Source organism: Papio anubis, chromosome 5 (assembly GCF_008728515.1).
Source record: "Papio anubis isolate 15944 chromosome 5, Panubis1.0, whole genome shotgun sequence".
In the NCBI taxonomy this organism is placed as follows: domain Eukaryota; kingdom Metazoa; phylum Chordata; class Mammalia; order Primates; family Cercopithecidae; genus Papio; species Papio anubis.
In genome coordinates, this window is record NC_044980.1 from 37698246 (window position 1) to 37718864 (window position 20619).

Below are 20619 nucleotides of genomic sequence, written 5' to 3' on the forward strand. Positions count from 1 at the left end.
GAGGCACGAGAATCGCTTGAACGTTGGATTTTTAAAAAGCTTTAAAAAAATGAACTTTTAAAAGACCCCTCACACTTGAGGGACTGGCATTTCAGAGAAGGTAGGAAGAGATATGATCTCCAGTATAATGAAGAGATTATGAGGTATTTGGGAGCTGTATAGACCTTGCCATTCTGAATGTGGCTTCGCCACTTTCTAACTGAGCAAACTCTGGCTAAGTCCTACCTGACCCCTTGTTGTAAGGTACTAAGAAGGACATGAGATACTGTACATAAACACTTAACATGGCCTTGGGCAGGGCTGGGACTTGATAGAAAGCAGTTACAATAACCCAGCAATAGCAATCATGCAATCTTCAGGTGGTAATAGTAATGTGCTGTCTGTGGCAGTAAGAGCAACAGCAGTGGTATCAGTGTAACAATAGGAGCAATGGTGGAAAGGATTGTCTTGCATTCACCAAAGGGTAGAGGTTTGGCAGAGAAATTTAGGTTGCTATTTTCTCCAGAAGGTAGAAAAAGCTAAAGTTATCTGCTGAAGGCAAATGGATAACTTGTTTTAAGAGGCTTGAATTTTGAGTGCGATTCTAACTTGGCTATTTTTTTTTTTTCTTGCAGTACAAGATTCTCTTGGACAGAGCATATTGTTCGTTTTCCCTAAAGATAAGCTGGTGGAAGAAGGCTCCAATGTTACCATTTGTTATGTTTCTAGGAACATTCAAAATAATGTATCCTGTTATTTGGAAGGGAAACAGATTCAGGGAGAACAACTTGATCCACATGTAACTGCATTCAACTTGAATAGTGTGCCTTTCATTAGGAATAGAGGGACAAATATCTATTGTGAGGCGAGTCAAGGAAATGTCAGTAAAGGCATAAAAGGCATCGTTCTCTTTGTCTCCAGTAAGTATGCAAATTCTCTGTGGCCCTTTCTTCTCATTTCCTGGGGAATAGATTAAATCTCCTTTACTAGAAGACAAACACTTCCACCCATGATCTTGATTTTCTTTTGTTTCCCAAGTTTTCTAGGAGAGGCTCTGAAGTTGATGACCTTTAGTAATGTTTCCAGGATTTCCTGTTGTTTTCTTGTCCTTACTGAGAGTTGTATTCCTAGAGATCAATAGTATTAAATAGAGACAGTTCAGCTCATGACCTGGACCACTGGGAAAATACCTTTTTTTGCCCCACCCATGCTGGAATTACTTTGGGATCACAGAGGGAGGGCAGGGGCTATAGATTGGACAGCTACAGAGTCAGCCAGAGTTGTAGCCCAGGAGATCTGGATTTTAATCTTCTTTCCCTGGCTGGGTGTGTCATGTTGGCCAAGTTTCCTAGCCTCTCTGAGCCAGTTTCCTCCTTTGTAAAATGGGGACAGTGATGGTGATTGTGAGGATTAATGAATGTGGGTAGCGCCTGGCCACAGTAATAGCTGTGTGCAGTAGGAGATCCGCAAATGGAGGCCATTACTGTTCTTAACTGTGCAGTAAATTGGTTCCATTGGATATATTAGTGGAGTGGGAACATTTTGATTTTTTTTTTTTTTTTTTTTTTTTTGAGAAGGAGTGTCGCTCTGCTGCCCAGGCTGGAGTGCAGTGGCCATATCTCTCAGCTCACTGCAAGCTCTGCCTCCCGGGTTTACGCCATTCTCCTGCCTCAGCCTCCCAAGTAGCATGTGCCACCTCGCCCGGCTAGTTTTTTGTACTTTTTAGTAGAGACGGGGTTTCACCGTGTTAGCCAGGATGGTCTCGATCTCCTGACCTCGTGATCCGCCCGCCTCGGCCTCCCAAAGTGCTGGGATTACAGGCTTGAGCCACCGCGCCTGGCCTTGATTTTTATATAGATCTGTGTGTGCACAACTAGTGACCTCCTGTATTTTGTTTTGAGCTTCTCCTTCCCCGGCACAGTAGGGAACATCTCCCTCCCTGCCTCCCTTGCCAAAGGAAGTCTCCAGTCTCCTGGATGCCTGGTTCATCTATGTCCCCTTAGCGTGGCCACAAGAGGCAGCAGTAACTCTGGGGATTCGGAGGTGCTTCGCCATTCCCCAAACACGCAGCTCCCACCTGTTGAATTTAGCAGGTTCACAAATCTGACTGATTCTCTCGCATCCCCAAAGCATTCTGTGAGCCACAGCAACCAAAATGAAACACTGGCAGGCACTGGGGATACAACCCTTGTCAAAAGGATACAGTATCAACCACTTGCATGACATGGACCATCCATGCCCTTGACATCTCAGAAAATCACAAGGGCAGGAAGGGGAAGGGGCCAAGGTGAGGTGACCCCTGAAAAGTGACTTTTGGAGGCTGTTGATAGGTAGCCTTCCACCTCAGTCACCCCTTCATTGTTCAGAGTAACTCTGTGGCTTCAGACTCTAAACAGAGCTTTCCATTTGGCTTATCTTCCAATAAAAAGATTTAACTAGGTATGTTTTCCTTTGTATGGACAGAAGTACTTGAGGAGCCCAAGGACTTTTCTTGTGAAACCCAGAACTTCAAGACTTTGCACTGTACTTGGGATCCTGGGACGGACACTGCCTTGGGGTGGTCTAAACAACCTTCCCAAAGCTACACTTTATTTGAATCGTAAGTTGGCTCTGGTTACATTATTGAAAAGTTCTTCCTTGTTTGAGGTGCTTGTGACAACATGGCAAAATCTACACTTAGATGTTGCAGGAAATTTGAACAGGTATTTCAGAACCACCTGCCAAGGTCAAGAGGAAACCTTTAAGTGGTGACAAGTGTCTAATACTTTCTACCTGAGGTTTTTAAAAAAGGACCATTTAGCATAGCATGGTAAGAAAGACAGTTAATGTATACCTTGACGTGAAAATAGTCATATCTGATAATCTGGGTCTACCCAATTTCTGACTTTTTAGGAATATTCCAAGTAAATTAAGGGATGTTCTCGCCACCCATGGGAAGTCAGTGATTCATGTTAAGACATTTCAGCACATATATCAAATTTGTAGAAACAATATTTTCATTATTGGTATTTGTTGGTGATGGATCAATGCCATTATGGGGAACATAGTTTGACAGTCACTGAGTATGCCCTGAGGGATAAGGGATACATTTGCTTTGATGCAAGTAAAAACCTTGTAATGTATTATTTTGTTTTGTTTTTTAAGATTTTCTGGGGAAAAGAAACTTTGTACGCACAAAAACTGGTGTAATTGGCAAATAACTCAAGACTCACAAGAAACGTATAACTTCACACTCATAGCTGAAAATTACTTAAGGAAGAGAAGTGTCAATATGCTTTTTAACCTGACTCATCGAGGTGAGACTAGAGTTGTCACAGCCCACCGTGGCTACTAACGTGTCTTTGTTTGACAGACTGTGTCATCAAGTAAATGTGCTGTAGATCTTTGCCTCATTCACAGCCGATGTGAGAGTTAGAATTTATACCTGTTGTTGATGCCACGCTTCTCCTCATGGATGCGCGCATCCGCTATTATTTGTTTGTTTTAATAATGTCACGAGCACCAATGAGCTTACTACCCGACTTCAAAACTAGGACTCTGACAATAACTTCTATCATATCTCATCCTATCATGCCCTCACCCCCGCTCCTTCCACCAAGATAATTATCACTTTAAATTGTGTGCATGTGTATTCTCATTTCTTATGTAATGGTAAAAATGCCTTTATTTTGTTTGGTTTTAATGCATAGAAAGAATATCAAGCTGTGTGTAATAATTCAGTAATTATGTTTATATAATATTAAATTGCTAATATTTGCCCATATTTTTTAGTGTTGCTATAGTCCATTCACTTTTACTGCTGTGTAGTATTTCATTGTGTAAATATTAAATATTTTATTTGTGCATCTCCTTTGATGGATTTGCAGGTTGTATCAAGGTTTTTGCTCTTGGGTACATGTTAATATGAACATTTTTATACATGTGTCCAGTACACATCTACAATTGTTTTTCTTGCGTATATGCTTAAGCATTGGATCAGATGTAGAATATGTTCAACTTATAGGATAAGGTCAAATTATTTTTCAAGGGAGTAGTACCAGTTATACTCCCACCCTATAGATTCACATATTCTTACCAAGTTGGTATTGGCACATTTTTTTTTAAATTTTTGCCAATTAAATGGCTATAAAATGGTATTTCATGATAGTCTTGAGATTGAATCTCATGAGTGTTTTGGCCACATCTGTTTTCTCTTTTATGAAAAGCTTACACATGCAATTTACACATTTTTTTGTTGGTAAGAGTATTCATATATTCCTGATACTGATTTGTTGTTCATTTCTATACTGCTAATATCTTATCCCAATTTGTAACTCACTTTCTTTTATATGTCTGTTGATGAACAAAAGTTTATCATTTTTAAAGCAGATAATTTTATAAAAATATTTTAAAGAGATCATTTCCTACCCCAAGATCAGAAGGGCAGTCACCTATAAGTTTTTAGTAAGAGGTTGAAAGGTTTTGAAGAAGACAAATTCCAAATCCATCTGGGATTGATTTTTTTTTATATTAAGTGAGATAGGGTTATGACACTGAATTTTTCTGTTTGGTAACCATTTTTCCGTAACTGTTTATCAAATAACTCTTCCTTCGCTAATGATCTGACATGCCACCTCTTTCACTGTTATGAAAGCATAAGGGAGTTCTGGATTCTTAATTCCACTGGTTGGTCTGTTTATTCCTGCACTAGTATTACACTAACTTACTTAAAGTTTCAGATGAGTCTTGACATCAGGTAGGATAAGTCTCTCACCCTATTCTTTTTCAGAAATATCCTCACTATTCTTGGTGCCATACTCTTTTATGTAAAATTGATAATTAATTTACCAAATTCTATGAAAAGCCCTACTGGGCTTTTCATTGGATTTGCACTTAATCTATAAATACAATTTGGAAAGATCAATATCTCTATGTTACTAAATCTTCCTGTGCATGGACATAGTATATTTTTATATTTCTTTAGGCCTCTGTTAAAATCATTTCATAAAGTTTTAAATGTTTCCCTTGTATACTTTTTTTCCTTGTGTATTTTTTGTACTACTGATATGGCTCTAATGACTGGAGGAACATCCCGGTTCTTCATTTCGAGCCGGTTTGCATAAAACCACACAGACACATGTGGAGTGGTTTTACGGAGAGAAAAGTTTAATAGGCAAAAAAGAAGGAAGAAGGAAACAACTCCCCTATACAGAGACAGAGGGAGGAGGGATTTGAACAAAGAGAAAACCCCCTGTGCAGCGGAAAAGTGGCTGCTTATGTGAGGAGGCTGGAGGAGTTGGTTTCTGATTTGCATAGGGCTGAGGGGATTGGTTTGACCAGGCATGTCATTCACGTACCCTAGGAAAAAAATGGCCCTCCCACCCTACCCTTTTAATACGCAAATGCAGGGCACCTTGATGTTCTATGCACAGCACATAGATATTACCTGTTATATCATCTCCCTTTTAAATCTTGCTGCATCTTGTAAGTCCACAAGTAACTATATATGTTTAATGTTCACCATTAGAGCTTATGCAAATATTTCTCTGGTCATTTTGATAATCTGAAATTTATTCCCTAGTACTTTCTTCAGAAAGTGCTTATGGAAACAACAGTTCCCTGAATTTTTGAATGTCAATAAAAGTTTTACTCTGGTCTTTGTATTTAATGGTTAGTTTGAATAGATATAAAATTTTTAGCTTACATTTTCTTCCTTGAGTATCATACATTTTATTGTTGCATTTTTTTTTTTTTTTTTACTGGCATACAACAAGGCTCATGAAAAGCCTAGTAGTGATGGTAATCTATTTTTTTCCCCATTAGAAGTCACTTGGTTTTTTTGCCTAGATGCCCAAAAGATTTTTTTCTTTTTCTTTAAAACCTTTGTCTTGGTGTTGGCTATGCTAGGTTGATGTGTTCAGTAATATGGTACATTCTTTCAATATGTATTATCAAATATTTTTTTAATTCAGGAAATTTTTTGAATTATCGTTTTTGGTATTTGGCCACCTTCCTTTGGTTTTCTTTTTCAGGAATTCTTGCTAACTCTATATTGAACCTTTTTTTCCGATCTTTAATATTTGTTACTTTCTCTTGCATTACTTTTATCCCTTCATTTATTTTATTTAAAAATTTTTTTTCTCCTTTTACCTCCTATTTGCTTAAGAAATTATCTGTTGTGTTTTTTTTCCTGTGGTAACTACTTCCAGTTTAGTCTTCAATTTTGAATTTATTTTTTGTTATATATCTATTTCTTTCCTGAGTTCTGTTACCTCATCCATGACGTTTGCTAAATCTGATTTATATTGTTCTTTAATATCTTTTATCACTTTTACAATGTCTTTGAGTCTATTTTGAAGTAGTTGTCTTATCATCATATTCATTTCTGCTGTATCTGTGGTTGTGTCTTTTTCATTCACAATATTATCTATATGTACCTTTGCTCTTATTATTTGGTCATCTTGCTAGAAGTTTACTTTGATTTCTGTTTTAAAAGAAACCAATTTTGCTTTGAAAATTGTTCTTTTTATTGTGTTTTGTTGTTGTGGAATTTCCACCGTAATTTTTATTACCCATTTTCTTCTACTTTCTTGGATTTTTTTCTGTTGTTCCTTTTACTTTTCTAAGTTGAGTATTAGTTCACAAATAAAATATTTAAAGCTATATATTTCCATTGAAATACCAGTTTTATGGCATCCACAACAGTCCAGTAAGTTTTAACTTAACATTGCAGTGCTTTCATTATAATGAACTATATATGATACCATTTCTAATCCATGAATTAATTTGTTTCAAATTTTCTAAAATGAAATTTTTATTTTTTTGTTATTAATTTGTAACAGAAATTCACTGTGGTCATAGAAAGTGTCTATGTGATACGTATTCATTGAAATTGTCGAGGTTTGTTTTATGGGCTTGTACCTTGCTGAAAGTGTGGTCTGTGGACCAGAAGCATCAGTATCACCTAGGAGCTTTGTAGAAGTGCAGAATCTCAGGCCCCGCCTCAGTCCTACTGAACCTGAATCTGTATTTTAACAAGGTCATCAGGTGATTTCCTATCTGTATCAAAGTTCAAGAAGCATTGATCTAGTCTCTGATGAAGTAGGTTAAATTTGTTCATTGTTTTGTTCAGATCTTCTCTATCTTTCTTGGTTTTGCTGACCGGCCTATCAGTAATTGAGAAGGGTATGTTAAAATTACTCACTATTTTGGTAAAATTGTGTATTTCTCCCTGAAGTTCTATAAATTTTTACTTTACATATTTTGAGGGTATTTTATCAGATTCGTCGTTTAGAGTCACTGTATCTTCTTTATGCTAATCCATAGATTTCTTGTATGTCTTTTTTAATGTTTCTTTTGTTAATTTTAAACTCATCATCTGTTTATTCTCATACCACTGCTACACTGCAGTCTGTAAATCACTTTGTCGTGTTTCTCGTCATAGTCATGCTGCTCAGAGGTCTCACTGTCTTGGTTTCTGAGCTTGAATTCCCCCGTAAGTGTCTTCTATGCTGTTAGCCGGTAAATATCAGGGAAAGGCTACAGGCCAAACCCCAGCCTTGTCAGCTCAAAGTCTGAAGCAGAGCATGGCCTAGGGATGAGCTGAGGATAGAGAGATATAGGCCCCCCCAAAACCATAATTAATCACTCTTCATTGTACCCAACAACCCTTCAGGTCAGGGTTTCACCTTCAGCCGTGCCCCTCACTTTCATCCCTCAAGAAGCAGCATTAAGAGGTTAGATTGGATACTACCAGACCTGTGTGTCTGGAGGAGAGAGAGGAAGAAAAAGAGGATTTCCTCATTTTCCTCAGCTCCTTGCCTTGCAGGACTTCTGTTCTTTCCTGTTGTTACTCCTGGGAACCCCTGCTCCCGTGGTCTGAGTTTGAGTTTGATTACTTAAGCATTTTTTTTTTTTTTTTTTTTTTGAGATACAGACAACATTGCTTCATGTGACCTCCATGTTCTGGCACAGGTTGGCTGCTACCTTCTGCAATCTTCTGTCCAAGATTGGCATTTGTATTGGCCAGATGGGACCTATATTTTATATCATACCTGAAAGCTTTCCACTATAGCAGAATCATGACAGAATCTCGTATGCGTTTGGTTACTTAGGAATCATTCTTGGTGGTACTTTTCACCTTTTTACCTTTCAGATTCACTCCATCTGCAACTACTATTTGATTTTTTATTTCTAAACATTTTAAAAACATACTCACTTCTTTCCGTCTCCACAATTACTCCCTTAGCCCAATTTACTTCCCTTCTGACTTGGGCCACAAATACAGCTTCCCACCAGATTTACAAGTATCTTCATATTCTCTATACCCCAGCATAGGTGATCATCTCAAAAGCAAATTTGATCATATTACCACTGCTTCAAAATTAGTAAAGCATTTTTAAAGATATAGACAATATCACTTGATATAACCCTCATGGTCAAGCACAGGTTGGCTGCCACCTTCTTCTTTGTCTGCCCCTTGTTTTTTCAGTGTGAGGCCAGGTGCCTTCTCTGTCTCCTACAGGTTTGTTGCAATCTCTTTTGATGCAGGATCTTTATACATGTTGTTCACTTTTACTGGGATGCCCCCCTCTTCTCCTTTCACCTGCTTAATTACTATATATCTTTAGATTTCAGCTTAATCCTCACTTCACCCTCCAACAGAGCAGGCACTGGGGACCCAGCAATGAACAAAATTGAGTGACTGCCTCTAGTGAACTCATATGCTAGTGTGTGTTGAGAGGGCTGGATTGGGGGCAGGATTGAGGACTGCAGACATAACAACGTGTTAACATGTAAAGAAGTCAGTACAATAACTTCAAGTGCAGGTAAATCCTACAAAGAAGGTAAAATTCAAGTAATAGGGTAGAGAATGCCCGGGATGTTGCTGCCATTAGGATAGTTATGGAAAGCCTCTAAGAGAGCAGTCTTAAAGGATGAGAGGGAGGCCTCCAGCCCCGCCCAGCTCAGTGTTTCCCAGCATGCACTGCAGTGACATGTTTTCCTTGTGCTGGAAAGCAGCGTTTAGTGTCTACACTGTCCTAGTCAGATGAGAGTACTACCCCACCAGTAGGCTGTCTTGATGTCCTTTCTTCAGTTGCTGTGTGAGTTGGCTGTTCTTTAGTATCATTCAATGGCTCCCTTGGCTTGCAAAGGACAGGGTTCATGGAAAGCCCACCATATTCTATGAGAATGCATTCATTATTGTGTTGCTTGGGCTGTGAAGGATGTTACTTGCTCAGTTTAAAGTCTCATGGGATACTCAAAATGATGACAACTTTCTCATAAGGGCTGCTGTAGTAGTCTGAGCATTCACATGAGTGACACATATTTCACCTTTTTAGCTAGCTGTCATTCTACATAATGAAGAGAGAGGGAGATTCTCTGAAAGAGAATGTTCGGGAATAGACATTGCAATGGGAATACGTGTGCCATAGTAAACTGTGTATATTCAGGAATGTAAAGGAATACAAAGGTTTTTAAAGGAAAAAATGAGGAGGATTATATCATTGTTTTGAGATAATTATCCTTAGCTACAAGGATCAATAACAAGGGCGGTATCAGTCCAAGTTTGGACAAGCAGTTGCTGGGCAGATGTCCTTGCAGACATTTTTTGTGTGTGTGAGATTGTGATGGCCTTTATGCAAGATTATGGTTTTTGCAGTCTTTTGTGAGAATTTTTTATTCAGATATTCATGCATGAGAACCCTCCTTCCCTTCATGGCCTTCCCTGGCTTCATTATTCAGGGTTTTAAAAAATCATGTGACTCCATTTTTATTCTGACAACTTTCACATTTCCCCCTTTGGATCCAGATCTCTCTCTGAAATCATTGCTGATCATCCTTTAACCAGGATGGACCTGTCCTGGGTTACTGATCTGGTCCCACATTGGAGGGAGTGATTGGCAACTAGGGGTCAGTGTCAAAACCCTTGTAGCCATATTCGAACAACAAAGGGAGGTCTGGAGGGAGTTACTCTCAGGATAAGCCTTCCTGGAGTCCATTGTTAAGTTTAATTTTATCTGTTCTGTAGTCTTTTGGCCATCCTCTCAAAGTGCTGGGCCAGCATTGTTCTGTTAGGAATAGTACTTCAGCAGAAATTTGACAAGGAAGAAGTACAAAAGTTTAAAAGGAAAATGGAAAATAAAGTTAATAGTAATATGATAATCCCAGTTTGCATAATAGTTTTGAGCTTTGAGCCTCACCTTAAGGGCAGACAATTGAATAAATCAAATGACATGGGACTTCGGTGAGACCTGTTGTAATTATGTGACCTGTTTTTTTAAAAAAATTGTATGTATACAGGCCTCAACTTCCCCAGAGGAATTTATCTGTATACAACATGTAGTATTAGCAGTAGCACAGATATTTCCTTATTTCATGACTTAAGGGAGCTCTGGAGTCAGGTTCGATCAAGTTATCAACAGAAACTACTGATTGTGAAATTTCGATGACACTATTATCCTGTAAAGAAAAAGATACGCATAAGAAAGGAAAAAGTAAGAGGGGCAAGAGTCTCATTATGATGGGGAATCTTGTCCCATCATCTTGGAAAGAGTTGTTCACTACATAAAGCCATCAACCTCTTGTCCTCGTTTGCAGCTTGAAGGTCACTGGGTGTGGAATCAGTAGGTTCCATGACCTTTCTGTGCAGCTCGTACATCAGGCATGAGACTTGTCTCTTGAAAGTTAGGTTGTCCAGCTTCAGTTTAAGGGCTTTAGGAACAGAGCAGGTTTTAGAGAGTTGTAGCCAAATATTGAAGGGAATTAAGAGAATACAGGATCTAGTCCAACCTACAGGCAGATAGCAAGAATTCAAAATCAATGCACTGGTTTATGGAAGGAGAGTTGGGTTCAAATGATATGTCTGACAAAATGGAACCTGTTCATGTGGCTATGTTATATTTGCCCTGATAGGTAATTTTATGAATGCTGGGTACCAAATTTTGGGTAAAGCAATTTCTGCGGCAGATTTTTTAAAAACATCCTCCCTTTTTGTGTTTCAACTGAGTTTAGGGGTTAAACATTCAAATATTTGCATTTTAGCTAGGACTAGTTAAATTGTATCACAAGACCAAAATCTACAAGTGGCCTTCAATTTTAGCAATAATTTATCTTTTTGTTTGCTGGTCTCATTGGCTCAATTAGTCAACCTAAGTGGGGAAATGTTTTAGAGGAAGGTACTTACAGTCTCCGACTCCCTTGGCTTTTTCTGGCTTATGCATGAAAGACAAAGCAAAATTTTTATGCCAGGCAGAGATAACTTATATTATTGCTCTGAACTCAAGATTTTGACTTGTTTAATCTGAGAGCCTAACTTTTTATAAACATTTCTCTAGTCCTTTTCTTTTTAGATTAACAGTCTTTTAATTAGGTATGATATCACCCTAAGCACCTGCTAGCAAGGCAAACCTAATTTTACATTTCCGAAAGGATGACTCTTAGGTGTACAAGGCTAGGTTATTGGTTGCCACAGACCTGTTGTAGTTTGAAAGCCCTCTTTTTGTTTTTCTTATCTTGGCTGAAATGCTTTGAGGAAAACTTCTACTTGGCTTTTGAAATTAGTAACAGTAGAATATCCTAATTCAAGTGAAAAAGTCAATAGATTCAGAGTAAGCAGAGAGGAAGAAGAGAAAAAAAAAAAAACAGATAAAGAAGTTGGGAGCCTCTATATACCAGCATTTAAAAAAATTCTATAGTTGTAGTTTCTTAATTTGGTACTGAGAAAAACAAGTCTGGGGACATTGAATGATTCTTAAGATGACCATTGACTGAAAAGTGTTCATGAGGAAAAGTCATGTAGCCAACCAGAATACTTGGTATGCCTGAATACTGGGGAATCCCATTCTATTTGCTATTAATCTCTCCAGACCAAATAAATCCTATAAATCCTGTCAGGGAATGTCAGGAGTTTAGACCAGTATTTTAGAAGGTGAGTAGCCACCTTAGTGGATTTTAATTGGCCATTGCCTGGCCACCATTTACAATATTTTTGTTCTCAGAAGACATTGAAAATCAAGCAAGAGAAAAAGAGCCAACTTGTTTACAGATACACATAACCAAATCAAAATGAAACCAAGATCAGAGTACTTGCAAAAATTGTAACTCAGATGTGCAGAGCAAACAGAATATTAAATCAGGTGTGCAGACCAAACAGCACTCTGATTTTGTAGAAATCAGGAAGGATGCAAGGTCCTTTCTTAAGATGGCCTTGTTTCTAGTTGAAGAGGACTGACTAGAAGCAGCTAGTGTGCACTGCTCTCACAGAGAGGAAACAAAGTGGTCTGTAAATACTAGCTCTTCAAGTACATTGTCTAAGACGTCACATCAGGATTCACAAAGGAGGCAGCAGGCCCCATGGAGAACAGAGATGAGCAAAGCCAGGCAGCTCCTACGGGGACTGGTGTGGAGCCAGGGGAGGCTCCTTAACATGGGGAAAGGGTGAACAAGTGAGAGTTTTTGGGGAATCCACACTTACACCATGGACCTTTGTAATCCTGGGCACATGAGAACCCACATGCCCCTGCCCCAGGCCTCTGGACTAACAGAGAGCTGCCTGGAGTCTTTAGAGAGGTACTACTCAAGCCCACATGGAGCTCCACAGGCCTTGGATCCCTGAGCAGCCTGGTACAAGCTGCTGTAACCCCAATAGAGGCCATTGCCTGGGTGCTGGGGAGTGGCCAGACTGCCCCACTGCTCCTCACTGAGGCTCATTGGTTTGGGCTTCTAGTGCAGCAACTGCACCCCTGCCTGAACACTGTGGGTAGTGTGGCTCTGTGTTCCTCCAGGAAGCACCCAGACTGCAGATCACACGATCCGCCACCCCTGCCTCCCTTCTCCAGGCAAGGCTCATGGCTTGGGCTCCAGCACAATAGCCACACCCCCACCTGAACACTGTGGACAGTCACGGCTCTGAGTTCCTCTGGGGCAAAACTCCCGAGGCAGTAAACAAGGTGTGGCACCCTTGTGTGCCCCCAAAAGTGAAGTCCAGCATCGGTTGGGTGGGAGGAAGTAGGAGCATGTCACGCACCCCAGAGCCATGTGTCTTCATTGCTTCAGCTGAGAAATGCTGCCCTCCCCAGTGAAGGGCCCACAGCCTAGCTTCCCTGCCACTACCTGAACATTTCAGCTGTGGCCCAGAGCCCTTCTGAAAACCCAGCCCCCACTGGCCTGGGATATTCCCTTTGGCTAGCGGCCTGGAACTGTGGAAATACCTACCTCACTCCAACCACTTTCCCTGGGGCCTGAGATTGGGCTGATTGAACTAGCCAATACCGCTGCAACCAACATCCACTCGCGTGGGCCCAAGAGTGGAGTCGCCCCATACAAGAAGCAGTAGTACTGGCACATCCGAGAACAGACAAGCCATAAAGCTATCTGTATTGGGTTGAGTAACGAGATTATGCTGTGAAATCACTCCCACAGAGTCACAAAACAGACATTTCCCATGGCTTTCAACCACATTGTGGACTGCAGATAGACTACAAGGTACACCTGAACTAGGAGTCACAAGTCCTGCAACAGGGGAGTGACAGGGAAACAGCTCAAGTTCCTGCCTATCTAGGATGGGGAGCTGGTGAAGCCATTTACCCCCCATCCCTGCAGAGACCTAAGTGCGTTTACAGGAGCTTATCCTAGCCACCCTTGCCAGGGCTAGTGCCTGTGCTCACCATTGGGGTATTTGTGGGCAAGCCAGGGGGCTCCAGCTCTGCCCACATTTGTCACCCTACCTCTGTAGAACAGGAACCCCAGGGAACTGGGCACTCCACTGTCCTGGCCTTCACCTGCAAAAACAGAACACTTCACAGTAAACATAGACAGGATATTTACCCACCTGCTTGTGTAGCAGCTGGCACTTACCCGCAAGTGCCATCTACTGGCCTGTAGTCCAAGCCATACAGCCCACAATGAAACCTGCTGACAGAAGTACGTAGGGCTGTAGGGCTATAGGTGCAAAGCCAAAAGACCTTACCCTCTCCAGATGAGAAGGAAAAAGCATTCTGGCATCATGAAAATCGAAATGCTGAACAACATCAAAGGATCTCTCTGGCTCCTGAACCAAAATGGAAACTCAGAAATGACAGATAATGAATTTAAGGCATCAATTGTAAGGAAGCTCAGAGATCCAAGACAAAGTTGAAAATCAACATGAAGAAACTTCTAAATCAGTCCAGGAAATGAAGAAACAGATAAACATCTTAAAAAGAAATCAATTAGAACTACTGGAACTGAAAAACTCACTTAAGGAATTTCAAAATACAATTTAAAGCTTTGTTAATAGACTGAACAAAGCAGAAGAAAGAATTTCAGAGCTTGAAGAATGTTTTTTCAAACTAACCTAGTCAGACAAAAATAAAGAAAAGATAATTTTTAAAAATGAACAAAGTCTTTAAGAAATATGGCATTATGTAAAGCCACTAAACATACAAATTATTGGCATTCTTGAGAGAGTAGGAGAAAAAGTAATCCATCTGGGAAACAAATTTGAGGGAATAATAGAATAAAATCTCTGTAATCTTGCTAGAGAGGTAGACACCCAGATACAAGAAATCCAGAGAACACCTGCTAGGTTCTACACAAAATGAACATCAATATGGCATATAGTCACCAGATTGTTTAAGGCCAGCACTAAAGAAAAAGTCTTAAATACAGCTAGAGGAAAAGGTCAGGTCATCTACAAAGAAACCCCCATCAGGCTAACAGTAGACTTCTCAGTAGAAACCTTTCAAGCCAGAAGAGATTGGGGGTCTATTTTCAGCATTCTCGAAGAAAAGACATTCCAACCAACAATTTCATGTCCAAATTGAGCTTCATACGTGAAGGTAAAATAAAATAAAATAAGGTAAAGTAAAATCTTTTTTCAGATAGGCATTGCTAAGGGAATTTGTTACCATTAGATCAACCTTACAAGAAATCTTTAAGGAAGTTCTAAATGTGGAAACAAAAGAACAATACCTGTTACCACAAAATCACACTTAAGTATCTATCCCATAGACCCTATAAAGGAACCACAGAATAGAAACTACAAGTCAACCAGCTAACAGCTTCACAATAGGATCAAAACCTCCTATATATATATTAATCTGGAATGTAAGCAGTCTTAACACCCCCACTTAAAAGGCACAGTGGCAAGTTGAATTAAAAAGAAAAAAACAAAAACAAAAACAAGACCCATCTGTCTGCTATGTTCAAGAGATCCATCTTACATGTAATGACATCCATAGGCTTAAAGTAAAGGGTTGGAGAAAGATCTGTCATAAAAATGGAAAACCATAAATAGTAAGGGTCACTATTCTTATATCAGGTAAAACAGACTTTAAACCAACAATAGTTAAAAGAGACAAAAACAAAAACAACAACAACAAAAAACAGACACTACATAATGATAAAGGGCTCAATTCAGTAAGAAGACTGTTGACTCTAAATATATATGTACCCAAATGGAAGCACCCAGATTCATAAAACAAGTACTTCCTATTTTATGACTTACAAAGAGACTTAGATAATAACCACACAACCACACAAAAATAGTGGGGGAATTTCAACACCACACTGACAGCGTTAGATCATCGAGGGATAAAACTAACAAATTCTGGACTTATATTCAACACTGTACAAATTGGGCTTAATAGACATCTACAGAACACCCATCAACCACAGAATATACATTCTTCTCATCTGCACACAGAACATACTCCAAAATTAGCCAGATGCTCGGCCATAAATCAAGTCTCAATAAATGCAAAAAAATCAAAACTTTTGGGTAAACAACAAAACGAAGGAAGAAATAAAAAAATTTTGGAAATAAACAAAAACTGAGACATAACATACTAAAATCTCTGTGATGCAGCAAAAGCACTGTAAAGAATAAAGTTTATAATGCTAAATGCCTGCATCAAGAAGTTAGAAAGATCTCAAATTAATGATCTCATATAACACCTAGAGAAACTAGAAAAACAAGAACAAACTGACCCCAAAGCTAGAGAAGAAAGTGAATAACTAAAATTGAGCAGAACTGAATGAAACTGAGACCCCAAAACCCATACAAAGGCTCAATGAAACCAAACACTGGTTTCTTGAAAGGATAAACAGGATTGACAGACCTGGCTAGATTGTAGTTTTGATTTGTATTTCTCTAATGATCCATGATGTTGAGCACTTTTTCATATGCCTGTTTGCAAATTGTATTTCTCCTTTTGAGAAATGTCTATTCAGATCTTTTGACCATTTTAAGATCAGATTATTAGTTTTTTTTTTCCTATAGAGTTGTTTGAGCTTCTTATGTATTCTAGTTACTTAATCCCTTATCAGATGGATAGTTTGGAAAAAATTTATTTCCATTCTGTTGTTTGTCTCTTCACTTGGTTGATTGTTTCCTTTGTTGTGCAGAAGGTTTTTAACTTGGTGAGATTCTATTTGTCCATTTTTGCTTTGGTTGCCTGTGGTTGTTGGGTATTACTCAATGGATTTTACTTGCATAAATTATTCCAGTGTCTTAGAGAGTTTCCCCAGTGTTTTCTTGTAGTAGTTTCATAGTTTAAGGTCTTAAATTTAAGTCTTTAACCCATTTTGATTTGATTTTTGTATGTGGTTAGAAATAGATGTCTAGTTTGATTTTTCTGCATATGGATATCCAGTTTTCCCAGCACTATTTATTGAAGAGATTGTCCTCTCCCCAATGTATGTGTTTTGCCACCTTTGTAAAAAATGAGTTTACTATAGATGTATGGATTTATTTGGGGTTCTGTAGTCTGTTCTACTGGTCTATGTATCTGTTTTTATGCCATTACCATACTGTTTTGGTTACTATAGCTCTATAGTATAATTTGTAGTCAGCTAATGTGATTCCTGCAGTTTAGTTCTTTTTATTTAGGATAGCTTTGGCAATTCTGGGTCTTTTGTGGTTCCATATAAATTTTAGGATTGTTTTTTCTATTTTTGTAAGGAATATCTTTGGTATTTTGATATGGATTGCTGTAACTATGTAGATTGCTTTGAGTAGAATGGATATTTTAACAATATTGATTCTTCCAATCCGTGAACATAGAATATGTTTCCTTTTTTGAGTCTTCTTCAGTTTCTTTCATCAATATTTTGTAGTTTTCATTGTAGAGATACTTCACTGCTTTGGTTAAGTTAAGTCCTAGGTATTTAATTTTATTTGTAGCTGTTGTAAATGGGATTACTTTCTTGATTTCTTTTTCAGATTTTTTGCTGTTGGCATATAGGAATGCTACTGATATTTGTATATTGATTCTGAATCCTGCAGCTTTACTGAATTTGTTTATCAGTTCTAATAGTTTATTGGTGAAGTCTTTAAGTTTTAACAAATATAAGATAATATCATCTGCAAACAAGGAAAATGTGACTTCTTCCTTTCCAATTTGGATGCCCTTCCCTTCTTTATCTTGTCTGATTGCTCTAGCAAGGACTTCTAGTACTATGTCAAGTAACAGTGGGGAAAGTGGACATCTTTGTCCTGTTCCCAATCTTTGAGGATAGGATTTCAGTTTTTCCGCATTCAGTATGATACTAGCTATGGGTCTGTCATATATTACTTTTATTGTGTTGACATATGTTCCTTCTATACCCAGTTATTTTAGTACTTTTATCATGAAAGGGATGTTGAATTTCATCAAATGCTTTTTTAGCATCAATTGAAATGATCTTTTTTTTTAAGTGATCATGTTTTAATTATGGGCTAAAAATGACTAATACAGTAAGCTTGAATTTAGAAAATTAAGTCTAAAGAAATTGCTAGGAAATTCCACAATGGGAGTCAATGAAAATTCTTCTCTACATACAATATGATCATTAACAGACTAGTTCTTATTTGGAATGATAAGGCAAAAATAGTAAAACCACACTTTTCCTATAAAAAGTTACACATTATCTTCAGTAGGGATAGCTATTGTACATGAAGAAACAAAGATATGATCACTTTATTGCACACGCAGAAACATTAGAGAATCTGGTCTTAGAATGATCTAGTCATCTTCTTCCTTTCCATCATCCTCAGCATCTCATTTCCTCTTCTCCCCTCAAAGACCTTTTTCTTCCTCTTCTTCCCCTTCTTCAACATAGTCATCATCATCTTCTTCATTCTGAATTTCTTCTTTCATTAAGTATTAGAGGCCCACTTCCTCTTCTCCCTCTCCCAACTCTGAACCTGCTTCATCTTCATCTTCATCCTCATCCTCATCTTCATCCTTCTCTTCCTCTTCTTCCTCCTCTTCCTCATATCCTTCCAGTGGACCAGCTTCATTTTCCTCTTCCTCTGCATCATCTTCATCTCCATCCTCGTCATCCTCCTCTTCAGAGTCCGGTGCTTCATTATCCTCCTGATCAAATCCATCTAATATGTGATTTGCTGCAGCAGTTCAAAAGTACTTTATAATCTTCCAGGTTTGTGATCTCACGGTTAAACAGGTCAAGACTTTTCAAGTTTTTAAGATTTTGCAGAGCTTCTACTGTACTGAGATCTTTTATTTTGTTTCCACTCAGATTGAGGTAGGTAAGATGTGGGCATTTCTCTGCCAGGACTTCCAAGCCTCCAGAAATTATATTGTCACTAAGCTCCCATTTTCGGAGTTTATTTAAGCTGGGAAGCTGGGCCAGTGAACTTAGTTCCACATTAGCCATACTCAGAAATTCTAGTTCTTTAAAAGTATCTTTCAGACCTTCAATTTCCCCATTGACACACAGGCAGTTATCAAGGACTAACTCTGTCACTTCCTCTGGGGCTCTGTTCCCTAACTCCAGGCTAATCTTCTTCATCTCCATGTCCTCCTCTTCCTCTTCAGCTACTACTCTCCTTCTTTTCCCTTTCCTGCCTTTCCCAATACCCCCAACCCAAAACTTTTAAGAGATTTAGAAATGAATGAAAAGGAACGCAAATATAAACGCCCACTACCACCAGATAGGTGTGGGGGAGAAAGAAGAGAGTAGCAAATGGAGTCCAAGAGTTGGGACTCTAACTCAGCTGCCCCCACCTCCTTGTCCACACACTAGTGCATGCACACACATGCACGCATGTGCGCACATACATACACACACACATACACACACACCCCCGCAGTTCCTTCCCCTTCAGTGGCTGCTCAGAGACGGATAATATGGTTTTTGTCCTTCATTCTGTTGATATGATGTAACGCATTTATTGATTTGCATATGTTTGCATCCCTGGGATAAATCCTACTTGGTCATGATGAGTGATCTTTTTGGCATGTAGTTGAATTTGGTTTGGGAGTATTTTGTTGAGGATTTTTGTATCAATATTCATCAGTGATATTGGCCTGTAGTTTTCATCTTTTTATCTGTCTCTGGTTTTGGTGTCAGGGTAATACTGGCCTAGTAGAATGATTTTGGAAATATTCCCTCCTCCTCTGTTTTTCAGAGTAGTTTGAGTAGAATTGGTATTAGCTCTTCTTTAAATGTTTGGTAGAGTTTAGCAGTAAAGCCACTGGGTCCCAGGCTTTTCTTTGCTGAGAGACTTTTTATTACAAGTTCAAATTTGTTACTTGTTATTGAATCTGTTCAGGTTTTGGATTTCCTCACAGTTCAATATCGTTAGATTTATGTGTCTAGGAATTTTTCTGTTTCTTCTAGATTTTCCAATTTATTGCCATATAGTTGCTCATAGTAGCCTCTAATGATGTTTTGAATTTCTGCAATATCAGTTGTGATATCTCCCTTCTTATCTCTGATTTTATTTATTTGGGTCTTCTCTCTTTTTTTTTTCTTGGTCTGGCTAATGGTTTGTCAATTTTGTTTATCTTTTCAAAGAACCCACTTTTGTTGGTCTTTTGTATTGTTTTCCTCATTTCAATTTCATTTATTTCATCTCTGATCTTTATTATTTATTCTACTAACTTTAGGTTTGGTTTGCTCTTGCTTTTCTAGTTCTGTATTAGGTTGTGTATTTGAAGTTTTTCTTCTGTTTTGATGTGGGCACTTATAGCTATAAACTTCCTTCTTGGCACTGTTTTTGCTGCATCCTATGGGTTTTGGTGCATTGTGTTTCTATTATCATTTGTTTCAAGAATGTCTTCAGTTTCCTTCTTAATTTCTTGATTTGGGAGTGTATTGTTTAATTTCTATGTAGTTTATAGTTTCCAGAATTCCTCTTGTTATTGATTTCTAGTTTTATTCCATTATGATCAGAGAAGATGCCTACTATTATTTCAATTTTTAAAACTGTTTGAGACTTGTTTTATGACCTAACATATAATCTGTCCTTGAGAGTGATGAATGTGCTGAGGAGAAGAATGTGTATTCTCTCGCCGTTGTACAAAATATTTCTGTAAATATCTATTAGGCCCATTTGTTCTATAGTGAAGATAAAATCAGATATTTCTTTGTTGATTTTCTGTCTGGAAGATCAGTCGAATGCTGAAAATGGGGTGTTAAAGTCTGCAGCTGTTGTATTAGGGTCTATCATTCTCTGTAGCTCTGATATTTCTCTGTATATCTGGCTGCTCCAGTGTTGGTTGTGTATATATTTCTAATCGTCATATCCTCTTGCTGAATTGACCCCTTTATCATTACATAATGACCTACTTTGTGTCTCCTTGTAGGTTTTGTCTTGAAATCTATTTTGTCTTGCATAAGTAAAGATACTCCTGGGTTTTTTTTGTTTCCATTGCCATGGAATATCTTTTT

General features: G+C 38.5%; 1 protein-coding gene and 1 pseudogene across 8 annotated transcripts in view; one reads left to right on the forward strand and one right to left on the reverse strand.

The window, feature by feature from the left end:
- The window catches only part of OSMR (oncostatin M receptor), a 106455-nt gene that overhangs the window by 37495 nt on the left and 48341 nt on the right, over nt 1-20619 (forward strand). For all 8 annotated transcript variants that reach the window (XM_009208317.2, XM_009208320.2, XM_009208318.4 and 5 more), the window contains 3 exons: nt 615-899; nt 2443-2578; nt 3124-3275. In XM_009208317.2, the coding sequence (XP_009206581.1) occupies nt 615-899; nt 2443-2578; nt 3124-3275 (573 nt within the window). The remainder of the gene's footprint in view (nt 1-614; nt 900-2442; nt 2579-3123; nt 3276-20619) is intronic.
- Nucleotides 17946-19060, reverse strand: LOC101009075 (annotated as a pseudogene).